Below are 17,609 nucleotides of genomic sequence, written 5' to 3'. Positions count from 1 at the left end.
CTCCCCAGCTCATAGCCTTGCCAGCCTTGGCAGCAGTGCTGGGGGTGTTGGGTAATAAGCCTACTCATGGTATAGTGGAATGGCACAGCTGGAAGCAAGGCACCTGGGGTTCATCCCTGTTGGGCCTCTGTGTGACCTCAGACACTGTCCTCCCTTTCTGTGGGTCTTTGGATATGCAGTCTACTCTCAGCACTCACCTTCTACGTGAGAAGGGCAGAGGGTAAGCCTTCATACCCAGCATCTCTGAGAACCCCTAGAGGAGAGCCGTGAGATTGGAGGAGTGGGGAAAATTGGCCTTAAAGAAAATCAGAATCCCTGTAGTTGCTGTGTTGTTTTAAAGAATGACTTTGGGCTGGGTGCAGTGGCTCACACCTGTAATCCCAGCATTTTGGGAGGCTGAGGCGGGCAGTTCACGAGGTCAGGAGATCGAGACCTGCAGCTGTATAGGTAGAAACCAAATCTCTAAAAATACAAAAACTAGCCTTGGGGCAGAAGTGGTGTGGAAGCCTGTGGTCCAGCTGGGGAGTGAGGCGGAGATGAAGTGAACCAGGAGTGGAGCTTGCAGTGAGCCAGATGGCCACTGCACTCCAGGCTGGGCAACCAGGCAGACATGCCAAAAAAAAAAAAAAAAAAAAAAAAGAATAGCTTTGGAAGGGATTCTAGAGATTGTGCTGTGCCTTTAGGATTGGTCAGAGTTTAGAAAAAGTCTCTCACCCTCTGCTGGGAGGTCCCACATGAACTGAGAGTCTGAAGCTGCCCACAGGCAGACATGGGGCAGGCTTTGGTCTTCACCAGAGTGTCCTGGAGTGTGAAGGTAGATTAGCATCACTAGCTGAGAGCTCTGGACACATCTCATTTCAATTCCCTGGACACAAATACATCTTTGCAAAGCGTTTCTTTCCCATCTTTGCTATCTCCTGCCTCTGATAAAGATGCTGCCCTGACTTCTAAAACAAACTCCCTTCTTTAGGCTGTCCAGGACCAGGTCAGAGGTGGGATGTGCTCATGTGCATGTGTCGGAGCCACATCTGGGTGTTGCTTCTGGCAGCCTCCTCCTCTGGTCTTGGCCCCTGGCTGACCCTCCTGAGCCAGGCACCTTGAGCTGTCCTCCTGCCACTCTGGAACTCAGCCTATGCCTCATGCTCTACTCTGGCTCCGTGGCACCTCGAGGTTCATTACAAACAATAACAACAAGCAGAGAGTGACTTTGTACTTCCCAACAGTCTTTCATCCTGAGAGCTCAAAGCAGTTTACAGACCAGGACTCATCAGTCTTCATCCCAGGTCCCAGGCATTTGGCAGGGGTGAAGAGGGGACAGAGAGCTCTAGTCTTTCCAGATTGGCACAGCGGTACAGCTGGGGTAAGGCAGTGAGTCACCTGGGATGGGGGAATCAGATGGCCAGTAGGTCTGGGATAGAAGTAAAATTGGACTACTGCCTTTAGGTTGCAAACAGAGGGGATAATCCCCCTTAAAAGAGTGTGAGCTGGACCATTCCTTCCCCTAGGTGGAGACCTAGGCCCTCTGGCCTGTGTGGGCTCCTTGAGTTGCTGGAGGAAGAAGCAGCAGCTTTTTGGAAGAAATAGTCCCTTGGAATCAGAGTTTTGCAGGAATATCAAAGTGATGCCTATTGCTGCCTTCTTCCCCTTGGTGCTGGGAGCTTCAGGGCCAAGTCAGGGAAGCTCTGACATTAGGGCAGTTCCAAAGTGAAGATACATGGAGGAAAAGGTGCTGGCCCAGCCTGGGCAGGCCCTAGCCCTGGCCTTGGGGTTGGTTTCCCAGTTGCTACTCATGCCTGGTCAGCCCCACTTACTCCACTAGCCCTCCTCTGTTCTCTAGCCCACCAGGCTGGCCTGAAGGACTGTTACTATATGGAAGAGGGGCTTAGGAAAAAAAAAATAACCTCTGGCAAAGCATTGCCAAAGCATAAGACCTGGGCCCCATTGGAACCATGTTCTCATTGTGTTTTCCCACCATTTCTGAGCCAGTAGCACACCCTTTTAACTTGATGGGAAGCAAGTAGCAGCCCATTTTCCCAATCTTCCTCCAGCCTAGCCATCCCCTCATCGAGACTTCCAGGCTCTGGCCACATGGTAACTACATAAACTACATGTATGTTCATTCACCTTTGTGTATTCAATTCTGTAAGCATTAACTGAGCTTCTATTACGTGAATAAACAACAGGCCCTGCCTTCAGGAAGCTCAGAGAGACAAATCCTTATACAGCTACCTATGATCAGAGCTGAGGGTAAGGCCAGAGATAGATGTGCAACATCTGGTGAGGAGAGGAATGATTTGTTCTCCTAGGACGGTGTAGGGAGGACTTCACAGAGGAGATGACATTGGAGCTGAGCCTGAATGGTGACTAGGAACTTACCAGGGAAAAGAAAGGGACTTCTTAGAAGTAGAAACATGTCCATTACCAACTTTCATGGGAAACAAGGAGGCAGCTCTCATTTACTAAGCACTCACTACGTGCCAGTACTGATACTATAAAGTATAGGTATTATTTTATCATCCTCACTTTACAGATGAGAAAACTGGAGCAGAGAAAGTCCCATGATTAAGCACGAATTAGTGCCAGGATGGGATCTTAAGTTCAAGTCTGCCCCCTGCCCTGCCTCAGTCATGCATAGTCCACCTGGCTCTGGGTTCTTGCATGCCCTTCAACAAAAACCAGGGAGAGGCAGGGGATCCCTGTTGGTCCACTTGGAGCAGGCCCTCCCCATCATATCAGCTGGTCAGATATCTACTTTCTGGGCTCTTGGGTGGGGTTTAGAGGATACAAAGATAAGTGGATTGAGTTCCTGCCCTCACAAGGAGTTGCAGTGTGACTGTGGCAGTAAGCTGTGAACAGGAACCATGGACACTGACACAGGAGGGTAGCGCTGAGGCCTAGAGGCTGCACAAATAGGCAGGAGCTCCTGAGAAGATAGTGGTTTATTATGGTCAAATGGCCTAGCCAGAAACCCAGCTAGAGGTCTAGAGTCCGGCTAGATCTAGCATCAGAATCATGGAGCCCCTTGTGCAAAAGGTGAACATTTAATGGGAACTTGATTTAAAGCACAAACTGGGGACTTGCTAGAAGTACAATTTCTTGGGACCTACTCCTGACCTACTGAATCAGTAACTATGGGGATGGGGGCCAGTATGTGCATTTTACCAAGCCCCACTCCCACCCACCATTTATTATGATGCATGCTCATGTTTAAGAACCACTGATTGAGCTGGGTGGCCCAGCCCCCAGAGCAGAGCCCTGTAGAGGGCCTGTCAGTTCCATAGGTGTTCACCCAGCTCCTCAGTGTCAGGCATGAGGCTTGGGGTCTGCAGTGCTGGCTGAGATCCTTTCACCTGGTAGGACAAGATAGACATGAACAGACCTAATTCCAATTGCAAGGCTGACCCTGGCAAGAGATGGCCCAGAACAGATAGAAGAGACTAACTCTACCAGAGGAATCTGGGAGGCTTCGTGGAGGAGGAGATGGGGTTGAGGCAGACTTTGGAGCATGAGAAGGACTTTCGCAAAGGGGCTAGGTGCCCAGATTGAGGAAGTCACTTAAGCAGGTGTGGAGGCTGGGAAACAGGATATTTGGGGAAATAAGGCACACTCCAGAAGGTATGCTGCCAAACAATGGATTTTCTGAGTGCCAGGCTAGTGAGTTTGGACTTACCTGAATCAGCAGAGAGTTAAGGGTTCTGAGCAGGAGAGTGACCTAGTCCAAGCTGCTCTATAGGCATCATAGCCACCCCCAGTTTGTGAAAGGATGGGAAAAGGGAGGGCACAGTCAGGAGCTCCTGCAGTAGCCCCAGCTGAACCGTCAGGATATGCGTGTGGTGATGGGTGAGTAGAGGAGGCCACAGGCTTTGCCCCAGGATAGCTTGCCAGCTGCAGACACTTTGGGAGGATCCTGGGAGTTTGGACCTGGCAAAGGAGCTGTGACTTCTCGTGCAGTCAGGTGAGGTCTGGATCTGAACTCATAGTTCACTCCCTTCACTGTAAAGATGGAGAAACTGAGGCCCAGAGAGGGAAGTCCACACACCAAGGCAAAGGACTTGGCCCTATAGGGCAAGAATGAGGGCAGCAGCCTGCTCCCCACAACCAGCCACTGCAGCCTGGGTCTCACCACTCATGCCTGCGGTGCAGATGGATTCCTCTCAGTTCCGTGAGTACATCGTGGTTCCTTCCGGCCTTATTCCTGTGAACCTGCCGTTCCCTTTGCCTGGCACGTGTTCTCTCTTAGCCAACTGCTGCTCATCCTGCAGGCCCAGCATAGGCTTTGTTTCCTCTGCAGGGCTCCCTGGTCCCCAAGGTGAGGAGCACATTGCTCAGCTAGAATCTCCCCCAGGGCCAAAGCCACGTCAACTTGACCCTTAGCAGTCAAAATGTGCTCAGTGCTCAATCCATTCTTGAACGAACACATGAATAAGGACATTCTCAAGTTATTTCACCCCTGTATGTGAAGACCTAACTGGCCACTCCTGTTTGAAGAGGGTCAGTCTCATGGAAGGAGGCTGCCCCAGTTGAGCTTCCTGCCCAGGCTGGAGCCCCTTAATGGTTGGGTAATGGTAGGCTGATCAAGAGTTGTCTTTCAGTCAGGGCCCCGACTTCATCATCTGCTCTGCCATTCTAGGGCAGATGCCTGTTTGGGCTGACGGGGAGGGAGAGGGGTGAGTTGGGGAGGAGTGTTGGGTGGGAAAGGGCTCTGGGATTACCTGTCAATGGACTCCATCCTCCAGTAAGTGCTCGCAGCAGTCTTGATCTGGGCCGCTCTGAGGCACCCATCAGTCACAGTCCAGCCTTTACATCATTAATTCATTTTCTTGGCCTGTGATCAGTGAAGACCTACCTAGTGGCAGACACCAGGAAACACGGCGATTCTGCAGCACACACCCCTACCAGCTCCTCACAGTCTAGAAAGATAAGAACCTGATTTTCTCCAAGGTGAGAAGCCCCGTGAAGAGCGAGAAGAGCGTGTGACAGGCTCAGGGAGTCTGTGAGGCAGAGACTGCTTCTAGCTGGGTGGATTAGTGAAGGTGGTGGCATCTGAGATCTTGAGGGATTTAGATTAATAAGAGCTGCCAGTTATTAAGCTATCTCTGTTTCAGGCACTGTGCGAACTTCTTGACATACATTACCCTCATTTAATTCTCTCCACAATCCTAAAAGTGGATGAGATTGTCCCTGTTTCACAGACAAGGAAATGAAGCCTCAGAGAGTTTAAGTAACTTGCCTAGTTATACAGGTGCTGGGCAGAACCAGAATGCACAGTGGCATCCGTCTGACCCCACAGCCTGCATGTCTGACCCTCTCAACTTGGCTTCCTGTGTGAGGGATGGCATTTAGGGGAAGCAGGAGCAGAGGGCATGGAGGCAGGGCAGAATAGGCATGGGCATGTTTGGGGAGCAACCAGTGATTTGGTTTGCCTGGAATATATGATTCCTGAAGGGAAATGGTAGGGGAATGTAGAGAGGCAAGTTTGGGAAGGAGGCCCATTCACTGACCCAGCAAACATCCCCTGAGGGCCCTGGCTGCCAAGTAAGGAAGGTGGGCGGCCTTTCTCTACAGACATCACAGAGCCAAGGAAGGTTTCTGGATGGCCGTGAGGCACATTGAGGTGGAACTGCCAAGTGTACACTGTTCTTGTCGTGGTACTGGGGGGGGTGGGGAGCAGTATGGCCTGAGCCAGGGCCTGGCAGATGATGGAGAGTTATGAGGATAAGAGGCATGGTAGAAGCCAAATTGACTCAGCCTTTGGGGAAAGTCAAGGGAGACACAGGATTGTCACAGATAACAAAGTGACTGAAAGAGGGAATCCAGGAGAAGGAGCAATCTTGGAAGAGAAGATGGAGAAACTGGTTTTCCGCATATTATATTTAACCTAATGACTAAATACCCAGGGAGGAAGGTGTTCATTTTGGGGTGAGTTCTTTCCAGCCCCCTTGCCGTCACTAGCCTGGACCACAAGGACCACATTTCAGCCTTCTCAAGCTCCCAGGGTGCCTAAGCTAGGACTTTCCTGCTTGCAGTTGAATTTGAAGAAGGAGACAGGGCCTCTGGCAGCCTGGGCACCCTGCATCCATGGTGAGCACATGAGCCTGTTCCTGCTCTGCATCAGGCCTGCTAAGACCTTTCTCCTGAAACCCAGCATTTCTTCAAAACCTTATACTTTTATGTTATCTTAAAAATCCACGTGAACTTAACACTCTTCTCCACCATATGTCTGTTTGTTCTGATGCAAAGGTGCTGCTTTTCCTTATTAATAAGCTTGGCAGAGCCTCAGAAAGAGCCCCTGAGATCATCCTGTGGCTTTTGCATGTATCCCAGTTTGAGAAGCCAGTCTTTTGTGCATGTACAAGGTGCCTCCCCCTTTCCCCAACCCCTGCTACACTTCCCCAAGACTCAGAGCTTCAGAAACAACTTTCTCCAGCCAGGCCAAGGAGGCAGGAAGTGCAGGCCCACCCCAAAGAGGATGGGGCTCTGGGATCCCCTTCTTGGCCCTTTCTGAATTCCCCGAGCAAAAGACGGCCTAGTCCACCTACAGCAGGCCCTTTCCACAGAGGGTTCTCCTGGGCCAGGGCCCAAGACTTTGGCCCAGAGCCCAGCTTTCCCCAGTAGAGAGATTAAACAGAGTTTGGGTAAATGGTAACAGTTTTCCAGAACTGTCATCTCTGCTTTGTCCCCGACCTCCGCCCTCAGCAGCTGAAAAGATGATAATGGTCAGAGGCCTTCCATCCCTCCATAGAGAGCTTTCTCTTGCTCCATTCCTCTAAAATAGACAGAGCTTGGTTTATAAATGAGTTAACTGAGGCCCAGAGAGGCTAAACTACTTACCTAAGGGCAGACAGCTGAGAAATGGGGAGACTGGGACAAAGACCTGGATTGCTGTGTCCTCAGCTGCCTCTCTTTCCCCTGTTCTGCTCTGCTTCCTCTGTGCCTCATCCGTGCCAGCTCTAGGTGTCTGTGGCCTGTGCCGCAAGCACTGCTAAGAACCCAGGGAGACTGAGGCGTCTGTGTTGAGTATCCCTATGCCTACCCGAGCAACTGCTGCCCTGCTCTGTGAACCTGTGCCATCTCTCCCAGACATAGATGACAACCCCCTCATCTCCCCTCTCAGCTATTCATGTGCCTGTATCCCAGTCCTGCACTGGGTGGAGCACTGTGGCGTGGACCTGCATGACTCTGGGGTCAAGGCCTCTCTCCCTGGCCTTGCAGAGCCCTGAGGAGGCCAGTGTTTCTCTCAGGACGCTTGGCTCCTGGCAGAGGGGCCTGTAGGTGGGAGTAGTGTTGTCCCTGGTGGTCAGGCCTGGGCCTGTGCATACCTGCCCTCACACTGCAGGTTGGGTGTCAGTGGATGGGTGCTTCTGGATGGGCAGGTGAAGCTTTAAGGCAGGAATCATTTCTGTTGGTCTTGGTGTTGCCAAGTTTTGTCTCCTCCTCCTCCCTTCCCCTTCTTCTTTACCTGCCCTCCTGGTGCAGCGTCTGCCTCCCCTCTTTAGTTCTCATCCCAGCTGGCCTGGCCCCTCTTCTCTACCTTGCAGCTGAGGTGCCAGGCACCTGGACTGCTGAGTTGAAAGCCCATCAGGTCTAGGCTGGTTTTCACTGGTGCAGGGAAGGTGGTCCTCTTTGAGGATCAGCCTTTGTGGGAGCCCTAAACAGGAGGCAGAGACCAACCCGAGGCCAGGGCCATATCTCGTTTGGCACCAAATCCATGGTAACTAGTAAGTGCCTCGTACATCATAGGGACTGTTGCATGTGGGTATTTGTTGGATAGATGTAAAAAGAGGGCAAACCTAGCCCAGGCATTGGGCTGGGCCTAGGTGGCTGAGGAAAGGCCAAGCAGCCCAGCTGGGCATACACTCCCTTTGGGAGCCTGTCCTGTGAGTGTGAAATGGCTCTTCTGCAAGCCATGGGTAGGATGCCTGGCTGCCTGGGCCGTCTGTGCCCACTTAAACCAGCTGTGTTTTTAGTTTAGTGGGTTTTTTTTTTTTTCTTTCTCATTTGAACTTGGAGTCTGTAATTAACCTCCAATAGGTTGCAGTCACTTTGTGGGTGGGAGAGGGGTGGGAAGGGGGCTGACCCGCAGCTGGCCAGCAGCAGGACAGTGGGAAACTTTGATGCCAGGCAGGCTGGCCACATTGTCTCCAGGTGTTGCCCTGCAAAGGGAACTGCTCAGCCTTAGTCATGAGGTGAGGATCATTAACTCTTTTAAGAGCCTGCTGCCCCTGCCCGCTGGATGCCAGGAGGGAGGCAGAGCCAGGTCCTCCCTGGCTGGGTTGCCCAGCCATGTCCTGAGCGTCTGTCTTGCTCTCAGATCTCGGTAGGCTCCGCACCCACCGCCCACTGCCGAGAGGAATGAGGTTAAGCTGCTGGCAGCAGCGGCACCTCCTGGCCTCGGGGCTGGGATGTGGGAAGGGAGCAATCCTGGTTGTTGTTGCTGTTGTCACTATCTTTAATGAGGTGCTTTCTGGGGATGGCCTGTCAAACAGATACAGGCCAGATACCCTGGCTTGGCACCAGGAGATAGGAAGCAGAAGCCACCGGATACCCTGTGGCCCAACTCATGGCAACCATGGGGAGGTGTCCTAAGGTTTTATGGAGCCCATCCTGGAGGAAAATCTTTATGTGGAGGCCTGGGCCATCCTTGAGAGAGCTTCTTCTTGTTCTTATAAAGCTGCCAAGGGAGATCTCCCCACATCCCCACACCTCAACTCCAGTGAACCCTTGTCCCAAGGGGAAGAGGACTGGATGAAGTAGCCTCTGGGCTTCCCCCAAAACCCAGGGAGTATGGGAGCTCAGCAGAGGGGGCTTGGTCTGAGGAAGAAACCTTAGGGGAGGGAAGAGCTGCCCAGTACCCAAAGAGCCGCCTAGGCCATCAGCTTGCCACCTGCCCCTTTCATCGCTAGGGAGGGAGCTGCTGTGGGGATCAGGGTGTCAGTAATGGCCATGTGTGCAGAGTGGTGGGAATTTTCTCCCCCTTCTTATGCACACAGAACTTCCTCTTGCTTTTGCTGGATACCTCTCATCTGTCCACTCTCCTGTGTGCTGGACCTTTGAGGGTCCCCTTTCTGCATGAGAAAATATGCATGAACCCCCAGGACTGCTGCTCCTCCCTTCAGCCACAAAGCTGAATTTATGGAGAAATTCATTGCAATATCGTTATTATTAGCAGAACATTGGAGACAACCTGATATGCTCATCTGAACAATGAAATATTATGCAGCTATTGAAATGATTCTAGACTTGGAAAAAATGTTTCAAATGTATACTGACTGAGAAAATGGGATATAAAGCATTTTGGAGAGAAAAGTCTTTTGGGAGACATTTGAAAATGCCTACAGTGGCTTTCTCTCTGTTGGTAATTGAATTGATTTAAATGTGTTTTTCTTTTTCCTTACTTGTATAATTTTTTCACAACAAAAATTTCTTATGTAACAAAACAACAACAGAAGGGGACAAGTTAAACTCTTTGGGGAGTAGGGGGTGGTTACTCCATATACAGCTGGATCATTTCTGTCTGGGGCCAAACACAGAACTTGGCTCATAGCAGGCATTTAAACAGGGGAAAGGAGAGGTGCTCAATACTCAAGGGCCCAAGCAGTCCATCGGCTTGCTGCCTACTCCTCCATCTGTGGAGAAGGAGCAGCAGTAGGGATCAGAGTGTCGACTGAATGCGGGATAAATACCTGCCCACTGCATTGCTTCAGTTCTTTCCCTGACAGATCCCATGCATTCCAGGAAGCCTGTTCCTCTGCTTGGTTCAGCTCTGGCCCCAAGATATTCTTGAGACATGGTGTGATGGTCTCTATACCCATACACTAGCATTGTATTCTGGGCCCTGGGCTGTAAAAGAGACACAGGTAATACCAGACCTAGCTCAGAGAGGGTGTCTAGGTGAGGGGCTGATCTAGCCCAGTCATGTCTGAGGTCCCATGAGAGCTGTCTCTGGATGCACAAATGTCTGCTATGCGAACAACCCCTCAGCCTTATCCCACATGACCCCAGGGGCTGGTACTAGAACTGATGGCTAGAGGATGCATAGAGAAAGGATGGTGGCTCAGGATAAGAAAGAGCTTAAAATGCAGAAAGTAAGGTCAGGTCATCCTCTAACTTATAAGCCTCTAATGCCTTCCCAGCACACCTACAAAACCAATCCAGGGCCATCTTGGGGAGGTCACCTCAATCTTTGCCACAGAAAACCTGGCAGGGCTCTAGGCCCAGGAGTGTGGGTGCGGAGGACATTGTTCCAAGGCCATCTGGTGTATATTCTTCTCTTTCCTGCCACTTGAGCTGCTGCCACTGCCCCCTGACCCCAAGGAACTTTCCTACAAGGTTTGCCCGACCCTGGCTTTCAACTTTCAAATCACTGCAAACTAGGATTTCTGTGAGCAAAGACCAGGACTCGCAGCTGCTAGAGCAGGAGGCATGGCTTTTAGCATCACAGATGATTCTGAGGAACCGTTAAGAGCTATAAAAGAAAACTCTTTGTAAAGAACATAGCATGATTCAAATGTATGGTTATTTTTATGTTGTCATCCTTTAAACCAGGGCTGTCCAATAGAAATATAATGCAATCCACATATGTAATTTTAAAATTTCTAGTGGGCACATAAAAAGTTGGTTTTTTGGTTTTTTTTTAATATACAAAACAAATCTGGACTTCTCATCCTGGCTTGCACAGCCCCATGTCAACCTCGGCCCTGCCTACCTCTCCAAGCTCCCCTCACACCCTGCCCATCTTCTACTATCTTCCAGCCACATAGGCCTCTTTTGGCCCCATGAACTCATCAAGCTCATTCCCACCTTAGGGCCTTTATCCAGCTGCTTTTTTTTTTTTACTGTCTCGTATTTCCTGTTGATGTTTTGCTTATTGTCCCCCTCGCTAAAATTCAGGCTCCCTAACAGTAGGATGCTTATCTCTTGGTATGGTTGAATGAATGAATGAATGAATGAATGAATGAATTCATTTGGAATGAACTGAATAGATGAATAAGGAACAGGTGAACTAGATAAAGTTGTTCTGAAGTGAGTGGACTATCCAGAAATTGCTACTGAGTCACACAAGGTTCTCACTAGATGGAGTGGGCTCCCTGTGATCTGAAATGCAGTCCTGTGTTTTCCATCGGTGGCCGGCGATTACTTTGGAGTTCTCAGTTCCTCAGGCCCTCTGAATTAGGGCCTTGCCTACTGTTTCTGGGAACAGTCTCTCTGTAACACATCCCCCTAGCCCATCGCCATCACCACTAAGCAGTGGCCACAGGCTAAGTGCATAATATAGCACTGGAACTCATGTCAGGAACCAAGGTGGTAGAGTAACCCCTGCTTCCTCCCACCAGCTGCCACCACCATCCTCCCTCCCCCACCGCCCCGTCTTGTTGGGGGGAAAGTGGTTCATGGTGGTGGGGACAGGTGGTTCCCTTGTCTCTAAGTTGCAAGAAAAGTCAACACACTCCAAGTGTGGTAAGGGGACAGTTTAGCACCTGAGAAGAGCTCTCTGTGTTGTGTCCCCAGTTCACAAGAAAGGGGAAGGGACTAGTTGAAGGTCACCACTTAACCAAGAGGTTAGATCATCACCAGGTGTCAACCCAATCTTAGTGCAAAGTCACTTGTGCATATGTGTTCAGTCTGTAACCAGTCATTGAGCTATACACTTATGTGCACTTTCCTGAATGTATGTTACATTTCCAAAAGTAAAGGAACACACCTGAAGAGCCCTTTAGAACCCACAACCCGAACCCACACTCACAGCTTCTGCTTCAGAATGCCTAGGATATGTCCCAGGTACCTGACTTGTAAAGCTTCTCATGTGATTCCGATTAGCCTCCAGGGTTAAGACCTAACGTAAGCAATGACTGGGGACTCCAGAACAGATGCAGGAGGGAGGGAAGTGGGTAAGGGAAGGAAGATAAGGCAGGATTTCAGTCACACTTAGAATAATGAAGTTCCAAAAAGTCCAACAGATTGATAGATTGATGCACATAGAATCTCTGGGTGCCACAAAAAAAAAAAAAGAAAAGAAAGAAAAGAAACGAAAAAGAAGAAGAAAATCCAGCAATATAAAAAAGCAGGTAACTGAGGGGAAAAAACTTTGTAGCAAAAGGTTAATAGCCTTAATATTTATAAAAAGCTCTTACAAGTCACTAGGATGAGTACTCAATAGAAAAACAGACTGCATGCATGAACAGGCAATTCAAAAAGAAGAAATACAATGGGCCAATACACTTATGAAAAATGTTCAGCCTCATCAGTAATCAAATAAATGCAAATTAAAACAACAAACAGACGTTATCTTTTGCCTAGCTAATTGGCAAAGATTAAAGACATGATAATACCTCGTGTTGGTGAGGGTGTGGAAAAAACAGGCACTGTCATTCAGTGGGGGGAGCACAAATTGGTGCAACCTTTCCAAAGGGCAATTTGGCAATGTACAAAGCTGAGGAAGATTGCGTACCCTCTGACGCAGCAATTCCACTTTTAGGAAGATCGCCTTAGGAAATAATTGTGAATAATAATAATAATAGCTAACCTTTGTTAAATGCTCTCTATGTGCCAGGCTCTACATGCATTGTCTCATATAATCCTCACAGTCATCATCCCAAGAGGTAAGAGCTATTATTTATCTCCTGTATTTTACAGCTGAGGAAGTTGAGGCGCAAACGAATGAAGTTAATTCTTGAGGACATAAATCTAACAAGTAGCAAAGTCTGGATTGAAAGCCAGACAGCCTGAGTCTAGAGCCATCCTCCCCCATACAGCAGTATACATGGGGTGTGTGCAAAGATAAAGCTGCAAGGGTGTTCTTTTGGGGTTGTTTGTAATGGGAAGGTGGAGGGGGACATGCTAAATGTTCCACCAGGAATCAGTTACATGAGTTATGATACACCCATACAGGAACATTACGTAACCATGAAAAATGATGCTGTAAGAAAAACTGAGTGTGTGAATACGGGCGGGATTTGTGTATGCATAAAAGATTTCTGAAAGGAGGTCAAAGGAACCGATAAGAATGATTATCTCCTAGAAAGACAACTGTGTGGTTGTGGCCAGAAGTTAGAGAGAGACTTGTTTTTTAAGCCATATACCCCTTTTCACTTCTTGAATTTTGAATCATGTTAATGTCTGTCAAAATATATGTGTGTGTATCTATATATATATATTCAATGGAATCATTGTCTATATATATATACACACACACACAAATAAATATACATATAAGTTATAGAATTTATTCCACATAACTTTTATTTCCTTGAAATGCTGCTAAGAGTTCCAAGAAAAATGGTTTCAAGGCCCTCACTTAGAGAACAATACTGAAGGTAATAGATACTTCTTTAACTATGCTTAACCCACATGCTCTCCAAACCCATTTTCCCATGGAACCCTCTTCTCAAGTAATATCTGTTTTCATCTCTCCAGATACTCCTGCTTATAGAATTCACTTTGGGAAATGCTATTATTACTATTTAACACCCAGGCGAAAGGGTTACAGTGTTTCATTAAAGGAAAGAATACATAGAGCCTGGCACAGAGAGAGCAGTTAACAAAGGTTAGCTATTATTGTTATTATTGTCCACAAATGGCATTGATTCCATTTTGTTTAAAAATGGGGGGAGGTGTTATTTATGAGTATGGAGACACGGGATGGTTTTGTTTTCTTCTTTTTTCAACCTTCTGTATTTTTTAATTTTCTAAAATGAACAAAATTATTTTATGAGAATCATTGCATAAGCCTACGTCATACATTTTTAAAGGCTTCCTTTCTGTGCTTCCTCTGTGCCCTGCGCCCCTCTCATCTACTCCCTGCATATATGCAGCAGCTCAGGGTGAAGTTCAATGAGGGGACCCTGTTCTAGCCAGGCCCTCTTGCCTGCCTTTCTCCAGAGCCAGCTCTGGCCCATTGTCAGCACTCTGAGCTGCCAGGGAAAGGACCAATGGCTGAGACAGAGCCAGTCAGTTCCCAGACAACTCCCTGGCTCCAACAGACCCTCCCTTCTGCTACTGGAAGGCTTTTAACCATCTCACAGAGAGAGATGAGACCACAAAATCAGACACCATCCTGCTACCAACCTAACACGTGGCAAATCTTGATACCTGAGCTTTGGTCCCAGCTCTGTGGCTGCCTGGCTATGTGGCTTCAGGCAAGTTTCTTCACCTCTCTGAGTCTCATCTGCACCATCAATGTCAGTATGACATTGCCTTACAGAGCTCAGGGACCAAACGAGAACCTGCATGAAGGCTTTGTGTATCCTTTAAGGGACTATCCCACTGGAAATTGTTACACACCTCAGCACAAGCACTGGCTTGGCCTCACCTTCCTAAGAACAGCGTACTTTCTCTTTTGTGGTGTGTGTGTGTGTGTGTGTGTGTGTTTTGTTTTGTTTTTTTGGTGGTGGGGAGAGGAGCAAGGAAGTGAAGCATGGGAGACTGGGGCATGTGGAGATAGAATGGCATTTAAGAAAAATGGGGACAGCCTCTCAGCCTGGCATTTGCAGCTTTGCATCCGTGATTGGGCCTGAGCCCACCAGTACAGCCCCATGGCTTGTTACCCATGATTTTAGATCTTGAGCACCAATGTCAAGGAGATCTGGGTTTGAATCCCAGTTCCATCATCTGCCCTTAGGGAAGTGACTTCACCATTCTGAGCCTCCGTTTCCCCATCTGTAAGTGGGTTTAACCATTGCTGTGAACTCATGGGGTTATTGTGAAGGTTTCATAAGCTAATGTCAAGCTTCACACCATTCAAGGCATGAAGGAAACTCTCCATTAGTTATAACTACATTGATGTCATGACAGACTCACTGTAAATGCTTATTGAATTGAACTAGGGAATGACACCAGGAGGGGTGGCTCTCAGGATCACCCCTCCCTTCCCCAGTTCCAGCCCCAAAACAGTGGCCCTTACTGTCCACTACTCATGCTTGGCACGGCTCCTGCCACCACCATGCTCACCTACCTGCCTTGTACCCCACAGCCACCCGGCCCAAGTTGAAGAAGATGAAGAGCCAGACGGGACAGGTGGGTGAGAAGCAATCGCTGAAGTGTGAGGCAGCAGCCGGTAATCCCCAACCTTCCTACCGTTGGTTCAAGGACGGCAAGGAGCTCAACCGCAGCCGAGACATTCGCATCAAATATGGCAATGGCAGGTAAGCAATATCCAGCCTGTCCTCCGTCCAACCGGCTGCCTTCCCTCGTCTCGAGAAGGAGGGGCCTGAACTGGACAGAGGCCAGGGCTGTGCCCCCAGATTCGCCCATGGAACCAGTCCCAGCCCCTCTCTTTACTCCCCTTCCTTGCCACTCCCAGCCTTCTTCCTGCAGCTCAGGGACCCTCTGGTCGTGGTGGCCCAGGGTCTTGCAGACCACAGACAAGAATTAAGCCTTTAACTTCTCTGGATAGTTGAAGGCAATTTGACTGTCACAGTCAGCTTGATCAGTGGAAGACCCTGCTCACCCCTAAAACTTCTTGAAAGACCTGCTGCAGCGTCTGAAAGCCCCATCATTGGTAATCTTTGGTGAAAGACCCTGACTCCAGAATGCCTCTGGGAGGTCACACATGATGGGCTGGTTTCTCAGCTTGCAAGCTGTCACTTGTCAGAGAGCTAGGTAGGGGAAAGGGCCAGCACTTTGATTGGTGCTGGAGAACTCTGTTCCTCAGAGGGTTTCCCTCTAAAACATGAGAATTGTGTTTGATCTTGAATCCGTGCTCCGGGGAAGTGAATCAGAGAAGTTCCCTGAGTCTCCAGGCTATGGAAGATGGCCTGTCTTTCATCTTGGGTGGGTCAGGCAGGGGGCTTCTGGCACCAGAGAAGCCGGTAGTCCAAGGCAGTCCACCACCTCTCTCCTGCCTCTCAAGGAGAAGCAAGGGGGAAAACCCGTGCCTGCCAGCTAAACAGGCGTTCTACTTGATGTCTGCTCTGTTGGCTCTGGGGACCTAGTGGCCTTCCCTCTCTGACTCAGGAGCTCCCAAACCTTTTCTGCCCTCTCTCCCAGGCAGCTTACAACCACTCCCTTCCTGGCTGTCATTTTCCTCCTCACCACCCCACCACACACACAAAATGCAAATTAGGATGGTTTTAGAGCACACCAGCCTGCCTACAACAAAAAGTGGTAGAGGGCCTGGGCTGGGCCGGCTGCTTGGGTTTGCCGTGTGGGGTTGGATGTCCACGCCCTGCCTCTGGCCCTCAGACTCTGGAACCTATAAAAGAGGATGAAGGAGTCAGGGGACTGAGAGTTACTTCCAATTCTCTGATTCTCCTTCCAAGAATGGGGAGCAGAAGTAGAACTGATCATTCTAGAAAATGATCCTGGCAGAAAACAGAATGTAATTAAGGAAGGGTTTGGCTTAGATCAAAGGTTTGTGGCTTAAAGAATGCCGCTTCCTAAGGAACTCACCATGGCCAGTGGTGAGTGGGGGGTTCTATGTGTCCCTAGTCTACAGCATTGTCAAGAAGCTCTGGCTGCCCACCCAGCCCACCCTCTGAGACCACCCTGCCCCTTCTCACTGCACTTCCAAGGCTGGCTCCAAGCTAAAGAGAATGGGCAGGCTTCTTGGAGCTGGGGCAGTTGGGTCCTGTCTCCTTCCTATCCTTTCTTTCTAGAAGATGGCTTCTCCCCTACTTCACTGCAGTGACAAAAGTCAAGAGAGCCCCCATTCCCTCCTCATGACTCCCAAACATGTCTACAACCTGCCTATCATCATCCCACCCTACCTGGTGCCACACACTCATACTCACCCTCCCTCCCGCACATTCCCACACTCCACACACACACACACACACACCCCCCCCCCCCCGCAGAGCCCTGGTACCACCAACTCACTCCTTTCTCTGGTAACTTCAACTTTCTCTCCCTACCTGTGACTTTTTTTCTCAAATGCTGTCCCTCCACGCTGCTGCTCCCCTGGCCCTCCAGCAGTTGCCCCATCTCACTTCCGCCCTCCACCACCATATGAAGTCACTGAGGGAGCTAGCCTCATGCCCACTGACTACACACTCTCATCCTCCACTCACTCTTTGCCCTGCTGGAATCTGCCTTTCACTTACATCCCAACCTCTCGATGGCTGTGGCCCTGGAGAAACCCCAGTTATCTCTGCACTCCCTGGCTCAGGCCTCCAGGCCTCTCAATGGCCTCAGCATGGGAACACCTGCTCCCCAGGCCCTGTGATGCTCCTCCTGGTCCTGCTGTGAGTCTGGACACTGTCTCTTAGTTGCCATCAATGCTGGAACTTTCCTGAACTTTGGGCCTCACTCTTTTCTTTTCTTTTTTTTTTTTTTTTAAGACAGAGTCTTGCTCTGTTGCCCAGGCTGGAGTGCAGTGGCCAGATCTCAGCTCACTGCAAGCTCCGCCTCCCGGGTTTACACCATTCTCCTGCCTCAGCCTCCTGAGTAGCTGGGACTACAGGCGCCCGCCACCTCGCCCGGCTAGTTTTTTGTATTTTTTAGTAGAGACAGGGTTTCACCATGTTAGCCAGGATGGTCTCGATCTCCTGACCTCGTGATCCCCCCGTCTCGGCCTCCCAAAGTGCTGGGATTACAGGCTTGAGCCACCGCGCCTGGCCGGGCATCACTATTTTCTTTCTTCCCTTTCCAACTGTGGGTGATTTCACCTTCTCCTG

General features: G+C 49.6%; 1 protein-coding gene across 2 annotated transcripts in view; it reads left to right on the top strand.

Moving 5' to 3' along the window:
- The window catches only part of NRG2 (neuregulin 2), a 200,619-nt gene that overhangs the window by 144,379 nt on the left and 38,631 nt on the right, over nt 1–17,609 (top strand). For both annotated transcript variants that reach the window (XM_003900192.5, XM_003900189.5), the window contains exon 2: nt 14,969–15,140. In XM_003900192.5, coding sequence (XP_003900241.1) covers nt 14,969–15,140 — 172 coding nt within the window. The remainder of the gene's footprint in view (nt 1–14,968; nt 15,141–17,609) is intronic.

The sequence above is a fragment of the Papio anubis genome, chromosome 5, assembly GCF_008728515.1.
Source record: "Papio anubis isolate 15944 chromosome 5, Panubis1.0, whole genome shotgun sequence".
NCBI classification, from domain to species: domain Eukaryota; kingdom Metazoa; phylum Chordata; class Mammalia; order Primates; family Cercopithecidae; genus Papio; species Papio anubis.
Note: the sequence above shows the minus strand (reverse complement) of the source record. Positions and strands in the feature narration are given on the sequence as shown.